General features: G+C 49.9%; 4 protein-coding genes across 9 annotated transcripts in view; 2 read left to right on the plus strand and 2 right to left on the minus strand.

The window, feature by feature from the left end:
- The window catches only part of LOC310701520 (uncharacterized protein), a 236,561-nt gene that overhangs the window by 62,606 nt on the left and 154,844 nt on the right, over nt 1-19,111 (minus strand). The gene's annotated exons all lie outside the window — the stretch shown is intronic.
- LOC310701885 (uncharacterized protein) overlaps nt 1-19,111 on the minus strand; it is a 211,640-nt gene that overhangs the window by 27,394 nt on the left and 165,135 nt on the right. The window lies entirely within an intron of this gene.
- LOC310701678 (uncharacterized protein) overlaps nt 1-19,111 on the plus strand; it is a 56,426-nt gene that overhangs the window by 11,012 nt on the left and 26,303 nt on the right. The gene's annotated exons all lie outside the window — the stretch shown is intronic.
- Nucleotides 827-9,609, plus strand: LOC310701503 (uncharacterized protein). Of its 6 annotated transcripts, XM_083492485.1 has the most exons (4): nt 889-901; nt 3,990-4,115; nt 4,601-4,803; nt 6,449-9,609. In XM_083492485.1, exon 4 carries the CDS (start codon nt 6,529-6,531, stop codon nt 8,206-8,208), a length of 1,680 nt encoding a protein of 559 aa, XP_083348611.1. In that variant the 5' UTR covers nt 889-901; nt 3,990-4,115; nt 4,601-4,803; nt 6,449-6,528; the 3' UTR covers nt 8,209-9,609. The 6 variants fall into 6 exon arrangements, with proteins under 6 accessions (XP_083348609.1, XP_083348610.1, XP_083348612.1 ...); XM_083492483.1 differs by lacking the exon at nt 3,990-4,115 and having other exon boundaries at nt 827-901; nt 4,562-4,803; XM_083492484.1 differs by lacking the exon at nt 3,990-4,115 and having other exon boundaries at nt 827-901.

Below are 19,111 nucleotides of genomic sequence, written 5' to 3' on the forward strand. Positions count from 1 at the left end.
GAGCTAGCTCGTGCAGGATAAATGCATGGTTGTGATTGGCTAAGGCGCAGCCATAGGAATTAGCGGAGAAGCTGGAACGCCAGGTCTACCCGTTCTAAGAATGGAGCGCAAATAGCCATAGGAAGAGATAGGAGGATATGTTCATATATTTGAGCTTATTTCGCTCCAGAAAGAAAGAAGGAAAAGGGGTGGCGGGAGACGTGTGGTGCTTGTGTAACGGTGAGGGGGCTGAGGGTGGGTGCATTGTGGGCACCCTCGAGGTCATCGCCTCGGATAGTCAAGAAGAAGAGGGGGTGGGAATAGTCCCCCCCCCTCTCGGTCCGTATCAGGGGGGAGGGACCCCCCTTTGGCTTCCCTGGCTCAGCCCCTCCCCCACTCTCCTGACCCACAGGGGGAGGGGCAGCCCTTCCCCCCTCCTCACTCAGCCCCTCCCCCACTCTCCTGACCCACAGGGGGAGGGGCAGCCCTTCCCCCCTCCTCACTCAGCCCCTCCCCTCCCAGCCTCCCTCTTTGCAGATTGAGAACCACCTCCTTCTCTCCCCGCAAACCCAGGTCCCCCCCAGATATGATGCCCCCCCCCGGCCGCCATCTCGCCCCCTGCTGTGGGGAGGAGGAGGGAGGGGGGCCAGGCCCCCATGGAGCCCCCGAGGCAGCGCCGCCCCGTCGCCTTCCCATCCCAAGACAGGGAGGGGCTACTCTATGTACGTAGCTCTAGGGACACGCGCGTCGGGAAAGGCGCCGGAAGTGGCGCTGGGAAACGCGCCGGAAGTGGCCAGACCGGGAAAGGAGGAGGAGGGGCGTCGCTGAAGAGCCCCCCCTCCCCCTGCCGCCCCCGCCGCCCTTTCTCTTGCAGACAAGGAGAGCGGACTAATCCGGAGCCAGGGAGGCGGAGGACCAAGAGGTAAAGGGGGAGGGAGAGAAGGGGGGGGAATAGAGGGGGGGACAAGGGGGGGGAGGAGGAAGAGACCCCCCCGCAAGGAGAGCGCCCTCCCTGGGGCCCGTCGACAGGGGCCCCGATCCAGGCCCCGACCCAGGGGGGGGGGCAAGGGGGGACCCAAGACCTGCAAGGTCTCCTGGGCAGCAGCAGCAGCAGCCCCGCCAGACTCCCCTTTCTCCTTCCTGGGGGGCCGAGAGAGGGAAGGGGAAGGAGGACCCCAAGGAGGGCTGGGGGTGGGGCTGAGGCCCCCCATTCTCCCTGGGGTCGCCTGGCTGGGGAAAGGGAGAGAGGAAGTCCAGGGAAGGGTTAATGGAAAAGGGGGAGGAGCCTCGACAGAGACCCCGCCCCTTCCATCACCTCTTATTCCCCAGTCTCCCTGCTGGCAGTCCCAGATCATCATTGCCATACAGGATTGTCCTGAATACCACCATTTGCTAGCCAAGCCCAACCCCAAAAGTCCCGCTGAGATGATGATTGATAATATTGTCATTTATCCGTTTTAGACCCCTAAGTAGTAGCAATTGCAAGGACATTGTGCTGCTCTCCCCTGTACAGTTCCACCCCTATTTCAGACCTTGTGGCTGATTTAAATGTTTAGCTGCTGATAACATGGCAACGTTTAGCAGGTGATATTGTGAGGTTTAGCTGGTGATAAACCACAAGTGATATTGTGAGGTTTGGTAATGATAACATTACAATCTTTATCTGCTAATAGCCCTGCAATACTTAGCAGGTGATATTGTGAGGTTTAGCTGGTAATAAACCACAAGTGATATTGTGAGGTTTGGTAATGATAACATTACGATCTTTATCTGCTAATAGCCCTGCAATATTTAGCAGGTGATATTGTGAGGTTTAGCTGCTACTAACATTACAGCGTTTAGCTGGTAAGTTATCGCAATGTTGAAAAGCAGGTGTTGCCTAGCCCTTGCAGACATTGTGATTCGTAATATATTGCCAGCTCAGTATTAGGAAACAGTTATCACGATGTAAACTTCAAGCCAGTCTTGGGCAATATACCAATATATCGCCCAGCTCTAATCATGACCTATATTTTTGACCCAGTGTAGCATTGCTGATTTTACCAGTTTGTCCCCAGGAATCCCTGGGGTCGTGGGGCGCCTGGCTGGGTCCCTTTTGGCTGGGGAAACGGAGAGAGGGAGTCCATGGAAGGGTTAAAGGAAGGGGAGGAACCTCGACAGAGACCCCTCCCCTTCCAGCACCCCTGACCCCCCCCATCACCCAGCCTCCCTGCTGAGGGTGTTGGCTGTCCCAGATCATCTGTATTCGCTAGGACTTATCTCCATACTTTGGATTGTCCTGAATACCACCATTTGGTAGCCTAGCGCAAACCCAAAAGTCCTGCTAGGATGCATCTTGGCTTCCCTGCTGATGAAACTGAGTGTGTGATGATTGATGATATTTTCATTTATCCATTTTAGACCCCTAAGTAGTAGCAGCTGCCAGGACATTGTCCTGTTCGCCTCTGTATACTTCCAGCCTTATTTCAGACGTCGTGGTAGATTGCAATCAGGGTGAATTTGATATAAATCAAATTGATTTCAATCACAATTTACAATAAATCACTAGTCAGTATGATTCTATTTAAATCAAAAATTTCTGATTTGGTTACACTATTAGAAATACATAGACAGATAATTATGAAATCATTCTGAGGTTTAATAAGTTAACTGTATATATTTGGACAACATTTCTGCTGTAATTTATTGGAAGGAGAAAAACAATCATTTCCTTAATAACAACTTAAGCAATTTATTTAAGTAAAACAATGATATAGCATGTTGGTAAACATTTTTTTTTAAACAACCAAGCAGGCTGAGTTTTAGCACACATGAAAAACTCAGAACTTAAGCATTTCACCACCTCCACTACCAGCCACCCCTTTGGATTGGCTTCTGCATCCATGTGCCTATTCTGTACAGTTAAGTGTTAGTGAAGTTGTTGGAACCAAGTGGGATTGGGAAGAGGTTGCCAGCCCTGAAGAGCCTTCAGCGCTTGCCTCAAGTCTGAGTTGCACAATTATTACACAAAGACCCCAAGATGTGTGGAGTATTCTGCTCACAAGGTTGCACTTTCATTTTTACTGCTTCACACTTAGCTACTTGTGCAGATCTCTTCCACTGCAAACAATCTGTTTATTGAACCTCTTAGAACTCAGCATTTAAGGGATTGATTCTGTATATAAATCTGCAAAGGAACAATGGGATTAAGGTTTTCTGTTAACTCTGTTTGTTTATTTATTATTTTTCCTGTGAAGAAAAGGCATGTTATCTCTGCAGACAAAATTCACACTTTTGAGAATGGCAAAAACAAGCATCTGTGACAATATCTTCTCATTAGAAAAACTTCCCCAAATAATCTTACAGAATTCCCCCACCTCCCGCAGAAGCCGCACACCCTTTAAAGAGCACGCCGCTCTTGGGGACTTTTCCCTGAGGAGGGAGAAGGGACTGACTGGCTGCGTCAGTCCCTTCTCCCACCTTGTAAAAAAGCTCGCAGGAGCCGCACGCTCCTTAAAGGGTCACAGCTCCTGTGGGCTTTTGCGGGAGGTGGGGAATACTCCCAGAGCTTGTCGGGGCTGGCGGGGGAAGCCCGGGATGATGGCTCGTTGCTGCCCTGCGGAAGCTTCGCAGGCTACCCCAGAAGCCAGAACAGCTAGAGAGAGCGCTGCGCAGCGCTCCCTCTAGCTGTTTTAGCTTCTGCCTTAGTGGCGCAATGCCTCCGCAGGGCACCAGGGAGCTCTGCTCAGCGCTCCCTTTAAATAATATTTTTTTAACACTCGATTGGGAGCCGCCCAGAGTGGCTGGGGAAACTCAGCCAGATGGGCAGGGTATAAATAATACATATTATTATTATTATTGTTAGTCTGTGGTGCTCAATGTTTAGGTATAGTAAATATTAGGATTTAATTAGAACTTGTGTGTTATAGCGGGGATATGTTATAAGATGGTCTCAGTGTATTTTAGAAAGGGAGTTATGTAAAGGGTTTTTTGTGTTTGATTCGTGTTTCTGTGTAAATGCTGTTTGTCAGACTGAGAATGTCATCAGGACGATATAGGAAAGGGTGCACCTGCTTCTGAGCATCAGAAATGAGCGTGGAAAGAGTTAATATCACAAACCTACCGGAATTGGCCCCCTCACTTTGTAACAAACAGCTGTAGGTCTTTTGGGATTTAATATCGGCTCATGAAAAGTTGGGCACATGACCCGGAAAGCTGCCTGGCTCCCTCCGTCTGAAGGCGGAGATATGCAGCACACGCCATAGTCTAATTCGGCTGGACTTGCCGTGGGAACGCAGAAGGGGCAAGCAAGGAAGGGGGAGACGGCCAAAGAAACCTGCTCTCCCACAAGTGCCCCCCCCGCCAATTCCGTAACATTAGCAAAGCCCAAGTTCAAACACCAGCCCCTATTTAAAAGAGGCCCCCATAATTTCGACACTGGACTGTCCTTTGGGGTTGCCGTAAGTTACTCTTCCAAGTCCCAAAAGCGCGTAGCGACTCCGGTCTATTTTGCAGGGCTGTTGTAACGGGGACACCCTACGCCACCGCCCAGGGCAGCCCAAACTGACGTATAACCAATTGTTGTTGTTGTTGTTTTCCACAGTGTGACTCCAAGGTCTTCTGTGTCATCTTTCCTGTGCAGTGGATGCTCAGGTTGTGAACGTGATCGGTGCGGGAGGCACATTCACAACCTACAGCGCTGCGTCTGCGCATGTGTGGGTTGCGATTTGGTGATTCTGCACACGCACAAAGCGTGATTTAGTGGTTCTGCACATGTGCGAGCGCTGAAACCCGGAAATAACCCGCAACCCGGAAACGCACAACTCGAAGCATCTGTAACCCGAGGTATGACTATTTTGGAAGGCAGTGAGAAGGCTGTTCTCAGGGCCTGCTCCACCGTGAGGGAGACTGAGGCAGCCCCCTCAGGCAGGAGGTGCAGGGAGGGGCAAGGAGGGGACGGAGCTGAGTCCCATTTGGCCTGCCCTGATTTAACCCTCTATCCCAGGCATAGGCACCCTAAGGCCCATGGGCCGCAAGTTTGGAAAAACTTTAAAAAGTATAAGAACTCACATTAGGTAGTCAAAAAATAGTAATTGAAACAGTGGTACCTTGGGTTAAGTACTTAATTTGTTCTGGAAGTCCGTTCTTAACCTGAAACTGTTCTTAACCTGAAGCACCACTTAGGTAATGGGACCTCCTGCTGCCGCTACGCCGACGGCGCACAATTTCTGTTCTCATCCTGAAGCAAAGTTCTTAACCTGAAGCACTATTTCTGGGTTAGCGGAGTCTGTAACCTGAAGCGTATGTAACCCGAGGTACCACTGTATAAGAACTCAGATTAGGTAGTCAAAAAATAGTAATTGAAACAAAATGCTTATAAAAAATAAGATAATTAACATTTAGCTCCTGTTATACATTATATCCACATAAGTCAATAGAAAAAGCATAAAGAGATGATGTTCAAGATGTGCCCTTTGGGAAATTATAAATTCTATTATTATTATTATTATTATTATTATTATTATTATTATTATTATTATTATTACATTCTGGTGGACACACTGCTGTTTCATCTTCTTTCTTTTCTTTCCCACAATCAGTGTTATTCACCTTTAATGCTCACCTTTTTCAGTGTCACACATATTTTTATATTGTGTTCTTCATATGAAAAGAGGTATAACAATTTAATAAATAAATCCCAGTTGGAGCAGAGCTAGAATATCCAGAAGCCCTTGGCCACCCAGGGCAAAGGAGGAAGAACAGTGAGAGAGGCCTGGACAGGGAATCTCCGCTAAGATAAGCCAGTGTCAGGAGGCAGGTGCGAGACCCGGCGGCATATAATTATTATAAATCATAATGGGGGTGGGTGTCTCAATCTGGCCTTCCCAGCAGTCAGGCTCCAGCTGCTTTCCTTCTGCATCTCCAGCTCTCTCCATTCAAGAATGCAAGGCTGAGAGATGGAGGTCCAGCCCCAACAACATTCTCCCACTGAGCACTCCTTCAACCGACCACAAACACCAAGCCTTGTCACTAGACTTATATATGGGTCTCCCAAAATGGTCAGTATGGACCTCCTGAGGCCAAAGGGACTGTGCAGGTGATTAATAAAGATCTAGAGGTCGAAGGGGACAAAATGTGGCCCAAGGGGTGGAGGATTATAGTGCAGCGGATGAAGAACTTCATGATGAACTTAGGACCCTGATGAATATTGGCCAGGTTCATGGAACATAGAGCAGCTCCCTTTCTTGTGATAAACCACTTTTTATCAAACGTAAAGCCCACAGTTCAACCGTATTCTAATATAATACTGCTTCATTAACAATAATTAAGGGTTATAAAAGGTTGATGATGCATGACCATTATTTTACATTATTTCATTTGCCTTTCCTAAACATTTGGAACATATGGAGGACAGGAGAGATTGTACAAGACGTTAAAATAAGAGCAGGTGTTAATTGATGTGTGTAATATTCCTTTGTTCTCTTCCTAGAAAACAAATAGGATTTTCTCCCCACCCCATTGAAAGAAGACAATGGAGAGGGCAGTCAGAATTCTGGTGGGGCATGTCCAATGGGAATAACAAAGAAACCATTTAAATACATGGAGTGTGGAAAGAGCTTCAGTCAGAGTGGAGACCTTAGAATTCATCAACGGAGTCACACGGGGGAGAAACCATTTAAATGCATGGAGTGTGGAAAGAGCTTCACTACTAGCGGAAGCCTTAGAATTCATCTACGGACTCACACGGGGGAGAAACCATTTAAATGTATGGAGTGTGGAAGGAGCTTCACTGACAATGGAAACCTTAGAAAACATCAATGGACTCACACAGGGGAGAAACCATTTAAATGCTTGGAGTGTGGAAAGAGCTTCAGTCAGAGTGGAGACCTTAGAATTCATCAACGGAGTCACACGGGGGAGAAACCATTTAAATGCATGGAGTGTGGAAAGAGCTTCACTACTAGCGGAAGCCTTAGAATTCATCTACGGACTCACACGGGGGAGAAACCATTTAAATGTATGGAGTGTGGAAGGAGCTTCACTGACAATGGAAACCTTAGAAAACATCAACGGACTCACACAGGGGAGAAACCATTTAATTGCATGGAGTGTGGAAAGAGCTTCACTGAGAGTGGACAACTTAGACTTCATCAACGGACTCACACAGGGGAGAAACCATTTAATTGCATGGAGTGTGGAAAGAGCTTCACTACTAGCGGAAGCCTTAGAATTCATCAACGGACTCACACAGGGGAGAAATCATTTAAATGCATGGAGTGTGGAAAGAGCTTCACTGAGAGTGGACAACTTAGACTTCATCAACGGACTCACACAGGGGAGAAACCATTTAAATGTATGGAGTGTGGAAAGAGCTTCAGTCAAAGTGGACAACTTAGAGTTCATCAACGGACTCACACAGGGGAGAAACCATTTAAATGCATGGAGTGTGGAAAGAGCTTCAGTCAGTGTGGAAACCTTAGAAACCATCAACGGACTCACACAGGGGAGAAACCATTTAAATGTATGGAGTGTGGAAAGAGCTTCAGTCAAAGTGGACAACTTAGAGTTCATCAACGGACTCACACAGGGGAGAAATCATTTAAATGCATGGAGTGTGGAAAGAGCTTCACTGAGAGTGGACAACTTAGAGTTCATCAACGGACTCACACAGGGGAGAAACCATTTAAATGTATGGAGTGTGGAAAGAGCATCAGTCAAAGTGGAAACCTTAGAATTCATCAACGGACTCACACAGGGGAGAAACCATTTAAATGCATGGAATGTGGAATGAGCTTCACTAGGAGTGGATCACTTAGAAACCATCAACGGACTCACACAGGGGAGAAACCATTTAAATGCATGGAATGTGGAATGAGCTTCACTGAGAGTGGATCACTTAGAAACCATCAACGGACTCACACAGGGGAGAAACCACTTAAATGCATGGAATGTGGAATGAGCTTCACTGAGAGTGGATCACTTAGAAACCATCAACGGAGTCACACAGGGGATAAACCATTTAAATGCATGGAGTGTGGAAAGAGCTTCAGTCAGTGTGGAAACCTTAGAAACCATCAACGGACTCACACAGGGGAGAAACCATTTAAATGCATGGAGTGTGGAAAGAGCTTCACTGAGAGTGGAACGCTTAGAAAGCATCAACGGACTCACACAGGGGAGAACCCATTTAAATGCATGGAGTTTGGAAAGAGCTTCAATAGAAGTGGACACCTTAGCAAACACCATTGAACTCAGAGCGAAAACCACTTACTTATATGGAGTGTAGATAGCTCTTCAATCCTGATGTTCTTACAAAACAGCAATGGACTCACAAGGAGGAGAAGCTTTAAGAGTTGAAACCCAACAGATATACCAACAAATAGAAAAAGCAGAAATGATTTGAATGGAAGGAGTGTGGGAAGTTCTTCTATTACTTTATATGCAATTTGTTTTTATATGGAATTTATTTACAAATTGCTACATACTTTCCAGATATACATTTATTTCATACTTGACTTCCTCTCCATGGTTTCCCCATAGAATTTTTAAATTGCTGCATCTTTCAGATATTTACACCTTACCTTTTCCACACTCTTCTCCAGCAAGTATTCAACTGTTGTTTTTCATTCAGCTCCTACCTGTGTTTGTACATGTTTACAAAAATTCTTTGAATATTCAACAAAAGGTTTCCACTCCTCTTTAAAGTCTGCCTTGATTTCTTATTTTCATAGTTAAATTTGCCAATTTGACATATTCCATCACTTTTGGAACAGTGCAGCTGTCTCTTGATTTTGCCATTTTTGTGCATAAAGTACTCTTGCTACTGTCGTTCATCTGTCTTCTTGGAACATTTGACCCAGTTATCCCTAAAAGAAATGCTTCATGGTTTCTTCAGGAGCATCACCCTAAGTAAAGTAATTTTCTCCCTAGTTATAATTCATCTGGTTGGCTGAAAGCCACAAAGATGTTTTCTTTTCCAACAAATCCTTATACATTTCCCAAACTCTCTATAAATTCTTCCTAATTACATAATTAATTACAAAAAAAGTATTTGGTATTTTGCCTTCTTTTGAGATACCTTTCTGCAGTGTTCTGTCTTAGTCCAGTGATACTACTCCATTAAAATCGCCCATAATAATTATATTTCCAACATAAACCTCAGACATACTTTCATCCAATAGTTGGAAGAAATCTTTCTTTTTCCTCATTAGGTGCGTCAGCTCCTACCAATAATATTTTTTTCTCCTTGCACCATCACTTTCACTGCAATAATTCTTCACCTCTAAAGATCTGTTTAGAGTCCAGTTTGGAATTCATATATATATATAGTACCACCCCTCTTTTCTTTGTTTTATATGAATTCCTGTCCTAGTCCTTTATTTACCAAGAATCGTTTTTTGTTGTTGTTTCCTTGTGAAAATATGTGTAATTTTATTTCATTTGGTTTTGTTGTTCAAACCATTCACATTCAATGAAAACAATTTTAAATCCATCATTGAATCCTTTAAACAGTTTTAAGTCCCCTTTCCCCTTATCAGCTATCTCCCTCCTCCAGCTCGTCTAGTTTGGATTTGATATCCCGCCTTTCACTCCCTTTAAGGAGTCTCAAAGCGGCTAACATTCTCCTTTCCCTTCCTCCCCCACAAGAAACACTCTGTGAGGTGAGTGGGGCTGAGAGACTTCAGAGAAGGGTGACTGGCCCAAGGTCACCCAGCAGCTGCAGGTGGAGGAGCGGAGACGCGAACCCGGTTCCCCAGATTACGAGACTCCCGCGCTTAACCACTACACCACACTGGCTCTCTGATGCATCCATCTCCCAGCTCTTTTTAAAAATATATTTCCTCTAGAATGCCTCTGTTTTTATTGGCCCTTGCCATCTTTGTTTCTTCCCTATGTACATAAAAAAGTTCCCTTCCAGGAATTCTCAACTAAAGGGAATTGAATTCTTGAGCGTATCAGCCAGAAACTTATAGCTGGTTCTTTTCTTCAGCAATTTTGAGCATTGTAATCAGTTTTTCTGGTAGTGTGTTTGGAGTTCTTCATCTTGAGTTTCATAAAATCAATCAAACTCCTGGTAGTTTATTTGCTTTTGCATAAGCTGATTTCACTCTGAAAGCAAGAATCTCCATCAAGTCGGTTTTTTCTTTCTTTCTCCTCGTTTCTCCTTCTCTACTTTGGTTGAGGGTGTCTTCCTCGTCTGGCCCATAGTCAAGTTCTTGTTAACACCTGTCAGAGCTGCTTGAAGATCCTAGCTCACGGAGGATCACGCTAGCCAGCGATCATTAAGTAAAAGTCTTTATTGATTTACAGTTTCCATTCTCACGCTGCTGCGTGCAACTCTACGTCTAGTAGCTAGGTCGGCGAAGCTCCGTCTGAGTCTCCGCCCCGTGTGCACCAACTTAATATCCTAGCCTTGCTCCACCTTTTCCGCCTGACTGTCCTCCTCTGGGTCCCTCTACCCCCCGGGGCTTCTTCCTTCCGGGATTCTTCTGACGCTGACCCGGACCCTCCTGCCTCCTTGCGCCGGGCTTTAGGACCTGGTTCCCTTTCGGGGCTGCTTACTGCGCCGCCTTCCTCTGCATTTGAACTTGGCGCGCGCGCCCAACCTTCCACTTTCCTCTTAACCGTTTCTTCGCTCCCCGATGGAGGTGTGGCCACTCCTGACTCATGCCCTCCCTCCTGTGGTGAGCTGCCAGCGCTTCCCCCCTGGCTCCCTTCCTCTTCCCTGCTTCCTGGCGGTGACGCTGGTCCCGATTTCCAGCTGCTCCCCCCTGAGTCCCCTCTGGCTCTATCTTCCTGGGGTGCCCCCCTAGACTCCCCCCTTGCCCTGGCCACTGGTGCTCCTTTCTGTGAATCCTCTGATTCACTGGAAAGACTAGGAGATCTCGGGTTGTCGTCATCACTCATCTTTTCTTCTGCCTCCTCCCCTTCGCTCTCTGTTTCCTCCCTTGCCCGTGCCTCTGCTCCTAAACCCCTGACATCCATCCCCCCCTCGAAGCCCCCCATTCCCCCCTCCCCTCCTTCCGGTGCTGGAGCTGGGGGCTGCTGTTGCAAAGGGACGAACGTCGGATATCGGTCGCTTCCCGTGGCGGGCCTCCATCTGAACTCTCCCGGGTCTTCCTCCCTGCTCTCGTCGACGACGGTCACCTCCGCTTCCATCTCTGTGCCGCCGTGCTCGAAACCAGGGTCGTCCCCGAAAATGTCCATGTCCGTCTCTCCCTCACTTCCTCCTGGCGGCGTTGCTCGTCCTGAGCATTCCAGCCACTTTCTGCGGAACTGCTCCTCTGGCCTATCGTCCCACCAATACGAGGGTTCTGAGGCAGATCCCGAGGGTGACCCCTCCGGGGAACGGACGTCTCGTGTCGGTTCCTCGTCCGAGTCGAACCCCCGGAACGTGCTGGCCGAAAGCGTGGGCGTGAAAAGCCAGTCGTCGAAAAAGTCTGCTGGCATAGGTCTATGTGGGAAGAGGGCATGAAACTCGTCTTTGAGCAGAGGTTCGTCTAAGGCGTAGCCCGGCACCCAGCTGTTCGCACTGGCTGGGGTGCCCTCCTTGGCGAGAAAGTATTCTACCCCCTCTTCCCCCCATCTGGAGTCCAAAATCTCCGTGACTTCGTTGATGCGCTCCTTCTGTGCCACTCCCGCGTGCCCTGTTCTGTCTCTGGCCGGACTCGGCGCCGTTCCGGGTTCCTGGAACCTGTGCGGTGCCTTGTAGGGAGTGAGCACCGATCTGTGGAATACCGGATGCATTCTGGAACCCTCCGGAAGTGCCAGTCTGAAAGCTACCGGGTTGACCTGCTCTTCGACTTGGTAGGGCCCCAGTTGTTTATGCCCTAGTTTCTTCTTGGCCAACGACCTGGCCGGCACTGCGTGGGCTGCTAACCAAACCCAGTCTCCCACGTGGAGCTCTTCTCCAACCCTTCTGTGCTTGTCTGCTTGTACCTTGTATGCGTGCTTGGCCAGCTCCAGGTGGCGCCTCAGCTGATCGTGGACTTCCTGCAGCTCCGACGCGAACGCATCTGCTGTCTGCGGCTCCCCCTCCCCCATTCTTTCCAGTCCCGGGAAGGTTCTGGGGTGCCTCCCGTTGTTGGCGAAGAACGGCGTGACCCCCGTGGACACGTGCTTCGTGTTGTTGTAGGCGAACTCGGCAAGCGGCAGGTAATCCACCCACGTCGCAGGCTGTTGATTTGCATAACATCTCAGGTACTGCTGCATGATGGCATTGACCCGTTCCGCTTGCCCGTTGGTCTGCGGGTGTCTCGCCGACGCCAGGTTGATCTTGACGTTCAGGAAGCCCATCAGCTTCTGCCAGAAATTCGAGATGAACTGCCGCCCCCGGTCGGACAGAATAGACCGTGGCAGACCGTGAACCTTGAACACGTGGTCTATGAACAGTTTGGCGGTTTGCTCCGCCGTGGCCACCTTAGCACACGGAATGAAATGCGCCATCTTGGAAAACAGGTCCACCACCACCAGCACTGCCGTCTTGCCCCTTGAGCTGGGCAGATCCGTGACAAAGTCCAGGGCCACCCTTTCCCAAGGTTCGACCGGAGTTTGCAGCGGTTCCAACAGTCCGGCCGGCGGTTTGTGCACTGGTTTGGCCCTCTGGCAGGTGTCACACCTCGCCACGTAGTCTGCGACCTCCCCTCTCATTCCAGGCCACCAGAAATCCCTGGCTACTAATTCCACCGTCTTCTCCTTGCCAAAGTGCCCGGCCGTGGGCGCGTCGTGCAGCTGCTGCAGCACCTTGGCTCGAAGTTCGTCTCCCGGCACGTAGATGGCCCCTTTACGGATGAGCAATCCATCTCTTAGCTGGAAACCGTCGGCCGCTGCCTTGCCCCTTTGCACCTCTGCCATCTTTGCTTGTGCGAAGGAGTCCCCCTGCAACGCTCGTCGCACCGCCTCTAGGTCCACGGTCGCCGCGGCGCACGCCCACACTGTTGGTGCGAAGATGTGCATGGCGGCCGCTGGTGTTGCGTCCTCCAGATACTGTGGCTTACGGGAGAGAGCGTCTGCCATGATGTTGGTGTCCCCCGGGACATACTCTATTCGGAAGTCGAAGTTCGCAAAGAACTCAGCCCAACGTATCTGCCTCTGGTTCAGGAACTGTGCCGTGCGCCAGTGCTCTAGATTCTTGTGGTCCGTGCAAACCTGCACCGTGTGCTTGGCGCCGATCAGAAAGTGCCTCCACGCCTTGAACGCTGCGTGAATGGCCAGCAACTCCCTGTCCCATATGGTGTAGTTCTGCTCGGACTTGCTGAGCTTCCTGGAGTAAAACGCTCCCGGTCGCCACACCCCCTGCAGGTCTTTCTGCAGCAGGACCGCCCCCACGGCTCTGTCCGAGGCGTCTGTCTCCACCCTCATCGGCTTGCTGGGGTTGACATGAAGCAGCTGCTCTTCCGACGCGAAGAGACGCTTGAGTGCCTGAAAGGACTGCTCTGCCTGCTCTGTCCAAATGAACTTCTTTTTCTTGGAGCTAAGCGTGTCAGTGATGGCCGCCGTCTGCATCGCGAAGCCCTTGATAAACTTGCGATAGAAGTTCGCAAAGCCGACAAACCGTTGGACCTCCTTCCGGTTGCGCGGGCTCTTCCAATCCAACACCGCTCGAACCTTGGCGCTGTCCATGGCGAGCCCCTTGTCAGACAGCTTGTAGCCCAGAAAATCCACCTCCGGCACGTCAAATTGGCACTTCTCCAGCTTGGCGTAGAGCCTATGTTGCTTTAGCCTGCTCAGCACTTCCTTGACGTGTTTGTCATGCTCCTGCTGCGACTCCGAAAAGATCAGGATGTCATCTAAGAAACAGACGCACGTCTTGTAGAGAAGTCCCGCCAACACGTGATGCATAAATGCTTGAAAAACGTGGGAGCCATTTTGCAATCCAAAAGGCATAACTCTATATTCGTAGGTCCCCAGTGGCGTGAACATGGCTGTCTTCCACTCATCACCCTCCCGCATGCGAATGAGGTTGTACGCCCCCCGCAGGTCCAACTTGGTGAACACTCTGCCCTTCCGTACCTTTGCGAGGAGGTCGTCAATTCGGGGCATGGGGAAGTCCGATGGCCTAGTCACACTGTTCAAAATCCTGTAATCCACTACGAGTCTCTTTTGGGGCGTGTCCCGCTTCTTAACAAAGAATACGGGACTGCCCCCCACTGCCCTGGACTCTCGGATGAAGCCGCGCTGCAAATTATGATCAATGAACTCCTTGAGTTCTTGCAGTTCGTCCTCTGACATGGAATACAGTTTCCCTTTAGGCAGCGCCGCCCCCGGCAGCAGGTCAATTTTGCAGTCATATGGTCTGTGAGGGGGTAGCCTGTCTGCCTCCTTCTCGCAGAAAACTTCCAAAAATTCAGCGTACTTGTGGGGAATCGCTTGCAGCGTGCCTAGCAGCAGCTGTGACTCCTCTTCCTCTCCTTCCTGCCTGGGCACGATGCAGTGTTCAGCACAAAAGGAAGAGCCGAAGGTCAGCTGCCTCTGGTACCAAGCCATCGTTGGGCTGTGCTTGTCCAGCCAACTCATGCCCAATACAATGGGCGTGTCAGATAGTTGAGTGACGTTGAAGCTGATGATTTCTCTGTGATTCCCAAGTCGCATCACCATTGGTGGCGTCTGCTTCACCACTTGCCCCCCGAGCAGCTCCCTGCCATCCACCGTGACAACCTGCAGGGGCAGTGTGGCCGGCAGCAACTGCACAGCGTGCCTGTCGACAAAGTCCTGCCCTATAAAGTCCGCATTGCTGCCTGAGTCAATGGTGATTGGCACGTCCATGGTGATTCCATTGGGCAGCTGGAGAGATGCTGTGAGCCTCACTACTGGTTTGGGCGGGAGGGGGTTCACGGGCTGTAAAATCTCTGGGGACTGCGTCACTAACACGTCTGGCTGGGCCCCAGTGCCTCTTCCTCCAGCCAGACAGCGTCGTTTCCCTGCTGTGGTCCTCCTTGCTGCGTTGCTGCAGTCACCATTGCTGAGGCTGCAGTGAGCTTGTGGGGCCTCTGGGGACACTCTTTTGCCATATGCCCTGGCTCCTCACAGACGTAACACTTCCTGTTCCCTCTAGGAGGCTTCGCTTTCACTGCTGCCGGTGCTAGGGCTCTGGTTGCTGACTGAGCCCTTGCACCTCCAACCTCCATAGGTTCAGCTCCTCCTCCTGGCGGAGGCGTGGATTGCGCCCGCGCTGCTTCTCTGGGAAGGAAGGAGGGGCCCCCGGCTGGTTCGCGCCCTCCACGCCCTTCGTCCCTGCTCCACGGACGTCCTTCCAGCCTCACCCCCACTGCCAGTGCCCTCTGAACGACCTCCTGGGTGGTTCGGGGTCTCTCCCCCCTCGCGATCTCATCTTTAATCGAGTTGTGCAGCCCCTCCCAAAAGAGGTCTCTTACAGGAGCCGAATCTCTGTCCCATTCCAGGGCACTGACCAAGGCGAAAAAGCGGGCATGATACTGCCTGACGCTGGCCCTCCCTTGTCTCAGCCCATGCACCTCCTTCCGTGCAAGATCCACGTCAATACTTGATAAAAAACACCCATCCATCGCTTTAATAAAGGCATCTGCATTCTGGAGCGCCGGATCCTTATCTCTCCATAAATTGCGTAGCCATGCTTTCGCATCCCCATGCAAATGGGACATGATGAACCCCACTCTCTCTTGTTCATCTCTAAAGTCTTTATGCAGCAGTTGCAGTGCGCACAGTACGTCGGCTCTAAAGTTGGGATACTGTTGCAGGTTCCCATCGAAGTGAGAGACCAGCCCGCCTGTCTGTCTCGCCAACCCAATTCCCTCCTGCCGGGGTGTCTGCTTTGTCAGCACGTCTAACCTGACCTGGAGATCCCTGCAGGCGGCGGCTGCCTCCTCCTCTCTCTTCCTGGATGCGAGAGCCTCGGCGTTCAGTTGTGCCACTGCGTTTCTGAGTTCCTCTATCTGCTGCTCAGCCGTCATGTCGTCTGCCGTTCGTGAGCTCGCTAGTAGGCACCTGTTTCTCTCCCCTCCTCGAGGCTGTAGATGCCCACAAGAGGGAGACGGAGCTTACTGTCAGAGCTGCTTGAAGATCCTAGCTCACGGAGGATCACGCTAGCCAGCGATCATTAAGTAAAAGTCTTTATTGAATTACAGTTTCCATTCTCACGCTGCTGCGCGCAACTCTACGTCTAGTAGCTAGGTCGGCGAAGCTCCGTCTGAGTCTCCGCCCCGTGTGCACCAACTTAATATCCTAGCCTTGCTCCACCTTTTCCGCCTGACTGTCCTCCTCTGGGTCCCTCTACCCCCCGGGGCTTCTTCCTTCCGGGATTCTTCTGACGCTGACCCGGACCCTCCTGCCTCCTTGCGCCGGGCTTTAGGACCTGGTTCCCTTTCGGGGCTGCTTACTGCGCCGCCTTCCTCTGCATTTGAACTTGGCGCGCGCGCCCAACCTTCCACTTTCCTCTTAACCGTTTCTTCGCTCCCCGATGGAGGTGTGGCCACTCCTGACTCATGCCCTCCCTCCTGTGGTGAGCTGCCAGCGCTTCCCCCCTGGCTCCCTTCCTCTTCCCTGCTTCCTGGCGGTGACGCTGGTCCCGATTTCCAGCTGCTCCCCCCTGAGTCCCCTCTGGCTCTATCTTCCTGGGGTGCCCCCCTAGACTCCCCCCTTGCCCTGGCCACTGGTGCTCCTTTCTGTGAATCCTCTGATTCACTGGAAAGACTAGGAGATCTCGGGTCGTCGTCATCACTCATCTTTTCTTCTGCCTCCTCCCCTTCGCTCTCTGTTTCCTCCCTTGCCCGTGCCTCTGCTCCTAAACCCCTGACAACACCCAACATTTTTATAGCTTTCCACTTTAGGCAGGGTGCTCCGATGTTCCAGTAACCCCAGAGCCTTATGGGGGGGCTATACCCACACTCTCTCTCCCACCCCCATGGCACCTGTAGTAAAGTTAGTACTTTGGTCAAGCGGAGAGTGAGGCCTTGTGGGAAACCAGCAAGAATTATGGGAACTAGGTCCTGTTGCTTTAACCCGTAGACCCGTCGGCTCCAAGGGCGTGAAAGGTTTACTATGGGAGAGGAATTCTCTGGATAATGTGAAGGGTTGGCACCTGTGAGGGAAGTTATGTATATCCAGCTGGTGATGTTATCTCCCTGTTAATTGCCCAAAGGAGGTGCATTTGCATAAGCTCCAAGAAAGGGAGGAAACAACTTTGATCTAGGCTCTGGAGTCTTAATTGGCCCAGCTGTCAGCAGTTAAAATTATTAACCCACAAGCTGGTCATTGGAGAATTCAAATGTAACCAAGAGTGGTGATTGGGCCTGGGGGATCTGATTCCACGTGCAAATTAGGGATAAAAGATCTTGAGAATGGCTGGAAGGCGCGCTCTGCAATCCGCAAAATCACCCGGCTGCTGATGTTCCACCTAAGCAGCCGTTCTTTTGTGATGAAGGTTTTCTAAGACCTCTGAATGCGGATCTCTGAAGGACTCTGAACTCTCCTATCTTTGCCTTAGAGTGTAGAAGTGAGTATTAGCTAGCTATGTTTTGCAACGTTTTTCTTTTCTCTTTACTTGTAATCTACCAAAAGATGTGCCTGCTTTTTAGCATGTTCTTTATGTTTTAAAATAAATTTTAAGCAAGAAACTTTCTCTTGTATTGTGCGTGCCTATCCGGGGGAATAGCTAAATCCAACGCCTAGCTTCTTGGTTGCGCCTTACTAAAGAATTTCTGCCTGCAAGCTTGTGGAAGCAACTTGTAGTTTGGGGTTAACCAGTAACAAAGAAGCACGGCCGTCTCCCTTGAGCTGTGGCTTAAGGTAACCCTGGGACAAGGGAGCCTTACCAGTTCTGTTTCGTCCTGTTTCTGAAAAGGAAAAAGGGTCTGCCAGTGATACGGAAGGGGGGGCATGTCTTCTTTACCTTCTTCGCTACAATATATCCATTTATTCCCAATTGTCAATGTCAAAAGAGACTAAAATCTATGAAATTCCTAGAAACTCAACGTGCCAATTTGCTCAATTTCTCTAGGACCCCATGACACCTCCCCTGTCCTCCATAATCCCTCAAGCAAGGTGTCAAGACCCTAATCCTGTCAAATCACTCTGCCAAATATTTCCTCCGGGCAATGCCAGTACATGGATCATTGTCTTCTCATCACTGGTACTCAGGATGTGCTTATCTGCGCATATCTCCAGCTCTGCATATCCCCCCTCCCTCCTCCATATGTTAATCCATGTAACCCAACCTCTTCTTAAAGGATTCATGATGTAATCTGTGTAACCCAACCTCTTCTTAATGTATTCATGATGTAACTGGGATGTATTTTGCACTGTATTCTGGGACATGGAGGGAAATCTCAAAAGTTCATGTCACCCCTTTCTCGCTGTTCAATCTCGCCTTGAACCTGTTGCGCAATAAACTTGGATCTTCTGCAGCTTGCTCCTGTCTCCGGCTGAGCTCATTTTCCTCCGCAGGGACCCGCGGACTTAGTCCGACGAGCTGGGTGGCAGAGCAGCCTCGCACCCAGATTTTGTTGTAACATCCAGCCTTGCTCCAGAAACCTGGTCTGGCCGGAGAGCAAAGACAGGTGAGGGAGGGGCTAATGGTTGGGGACCAGTTTACCACAGGACCTGATCTGCTGCGGAGGGTGCATGGCAGGCGACTGAACTCCGATGTGACAACCTGGAAGTCCCAGAGCGGTGCATCAGTTAGAATGGGATGCTTAAGAAACCTCTACAGATTCTCAAAGGGGAGAAGAAAGCATTTAGATGTATGGAGTGTTTGACGTATTTCTCTCAGAGTTCACTTTCCTTCCCATCAATGAACTCAGATAATGGGAAATCAGTCTTAAATGCATGGAGTGCATGTGAAGTTCTGGTATTTGTATATAAAGTTGTATAGACAGGTCTTTAAAGAAATGAAGGTCATGTCTCACAAGTATAATAGCAGATGTAATATAATGTTAGATAGGGAGGGGGAGAATCTGGAGTGCTGGGGTGAGTGATGATGGGCTGAGAGCCAGCTGATTTTGGGGCCTTGGTGGAGAGAGTTGGAAATGTTGGTGTTAGGAGTTGTGGTGGTAGTTTGGGAGCAGGGTTGGTGGGATTAGCATTATAGGAACAGCATCATAACTCCCATTGATGGAACAACAAAGACACAAAAAGACGAAAAGCATCTTGTACATTTTGATGCTATGGCCTGTCGGCT

Source organism: Podarcis liolepis, assembly GCF_965112155.1.
Source record: "Podarcis liolepis genome assembly, chromosome: 2".
Lineage (NCBI taxonomy): Eukaryota > Metazoa > Chordata > Lepidosauria > Squamata > Lacertidae > Podarcis > Podarcis liolepis.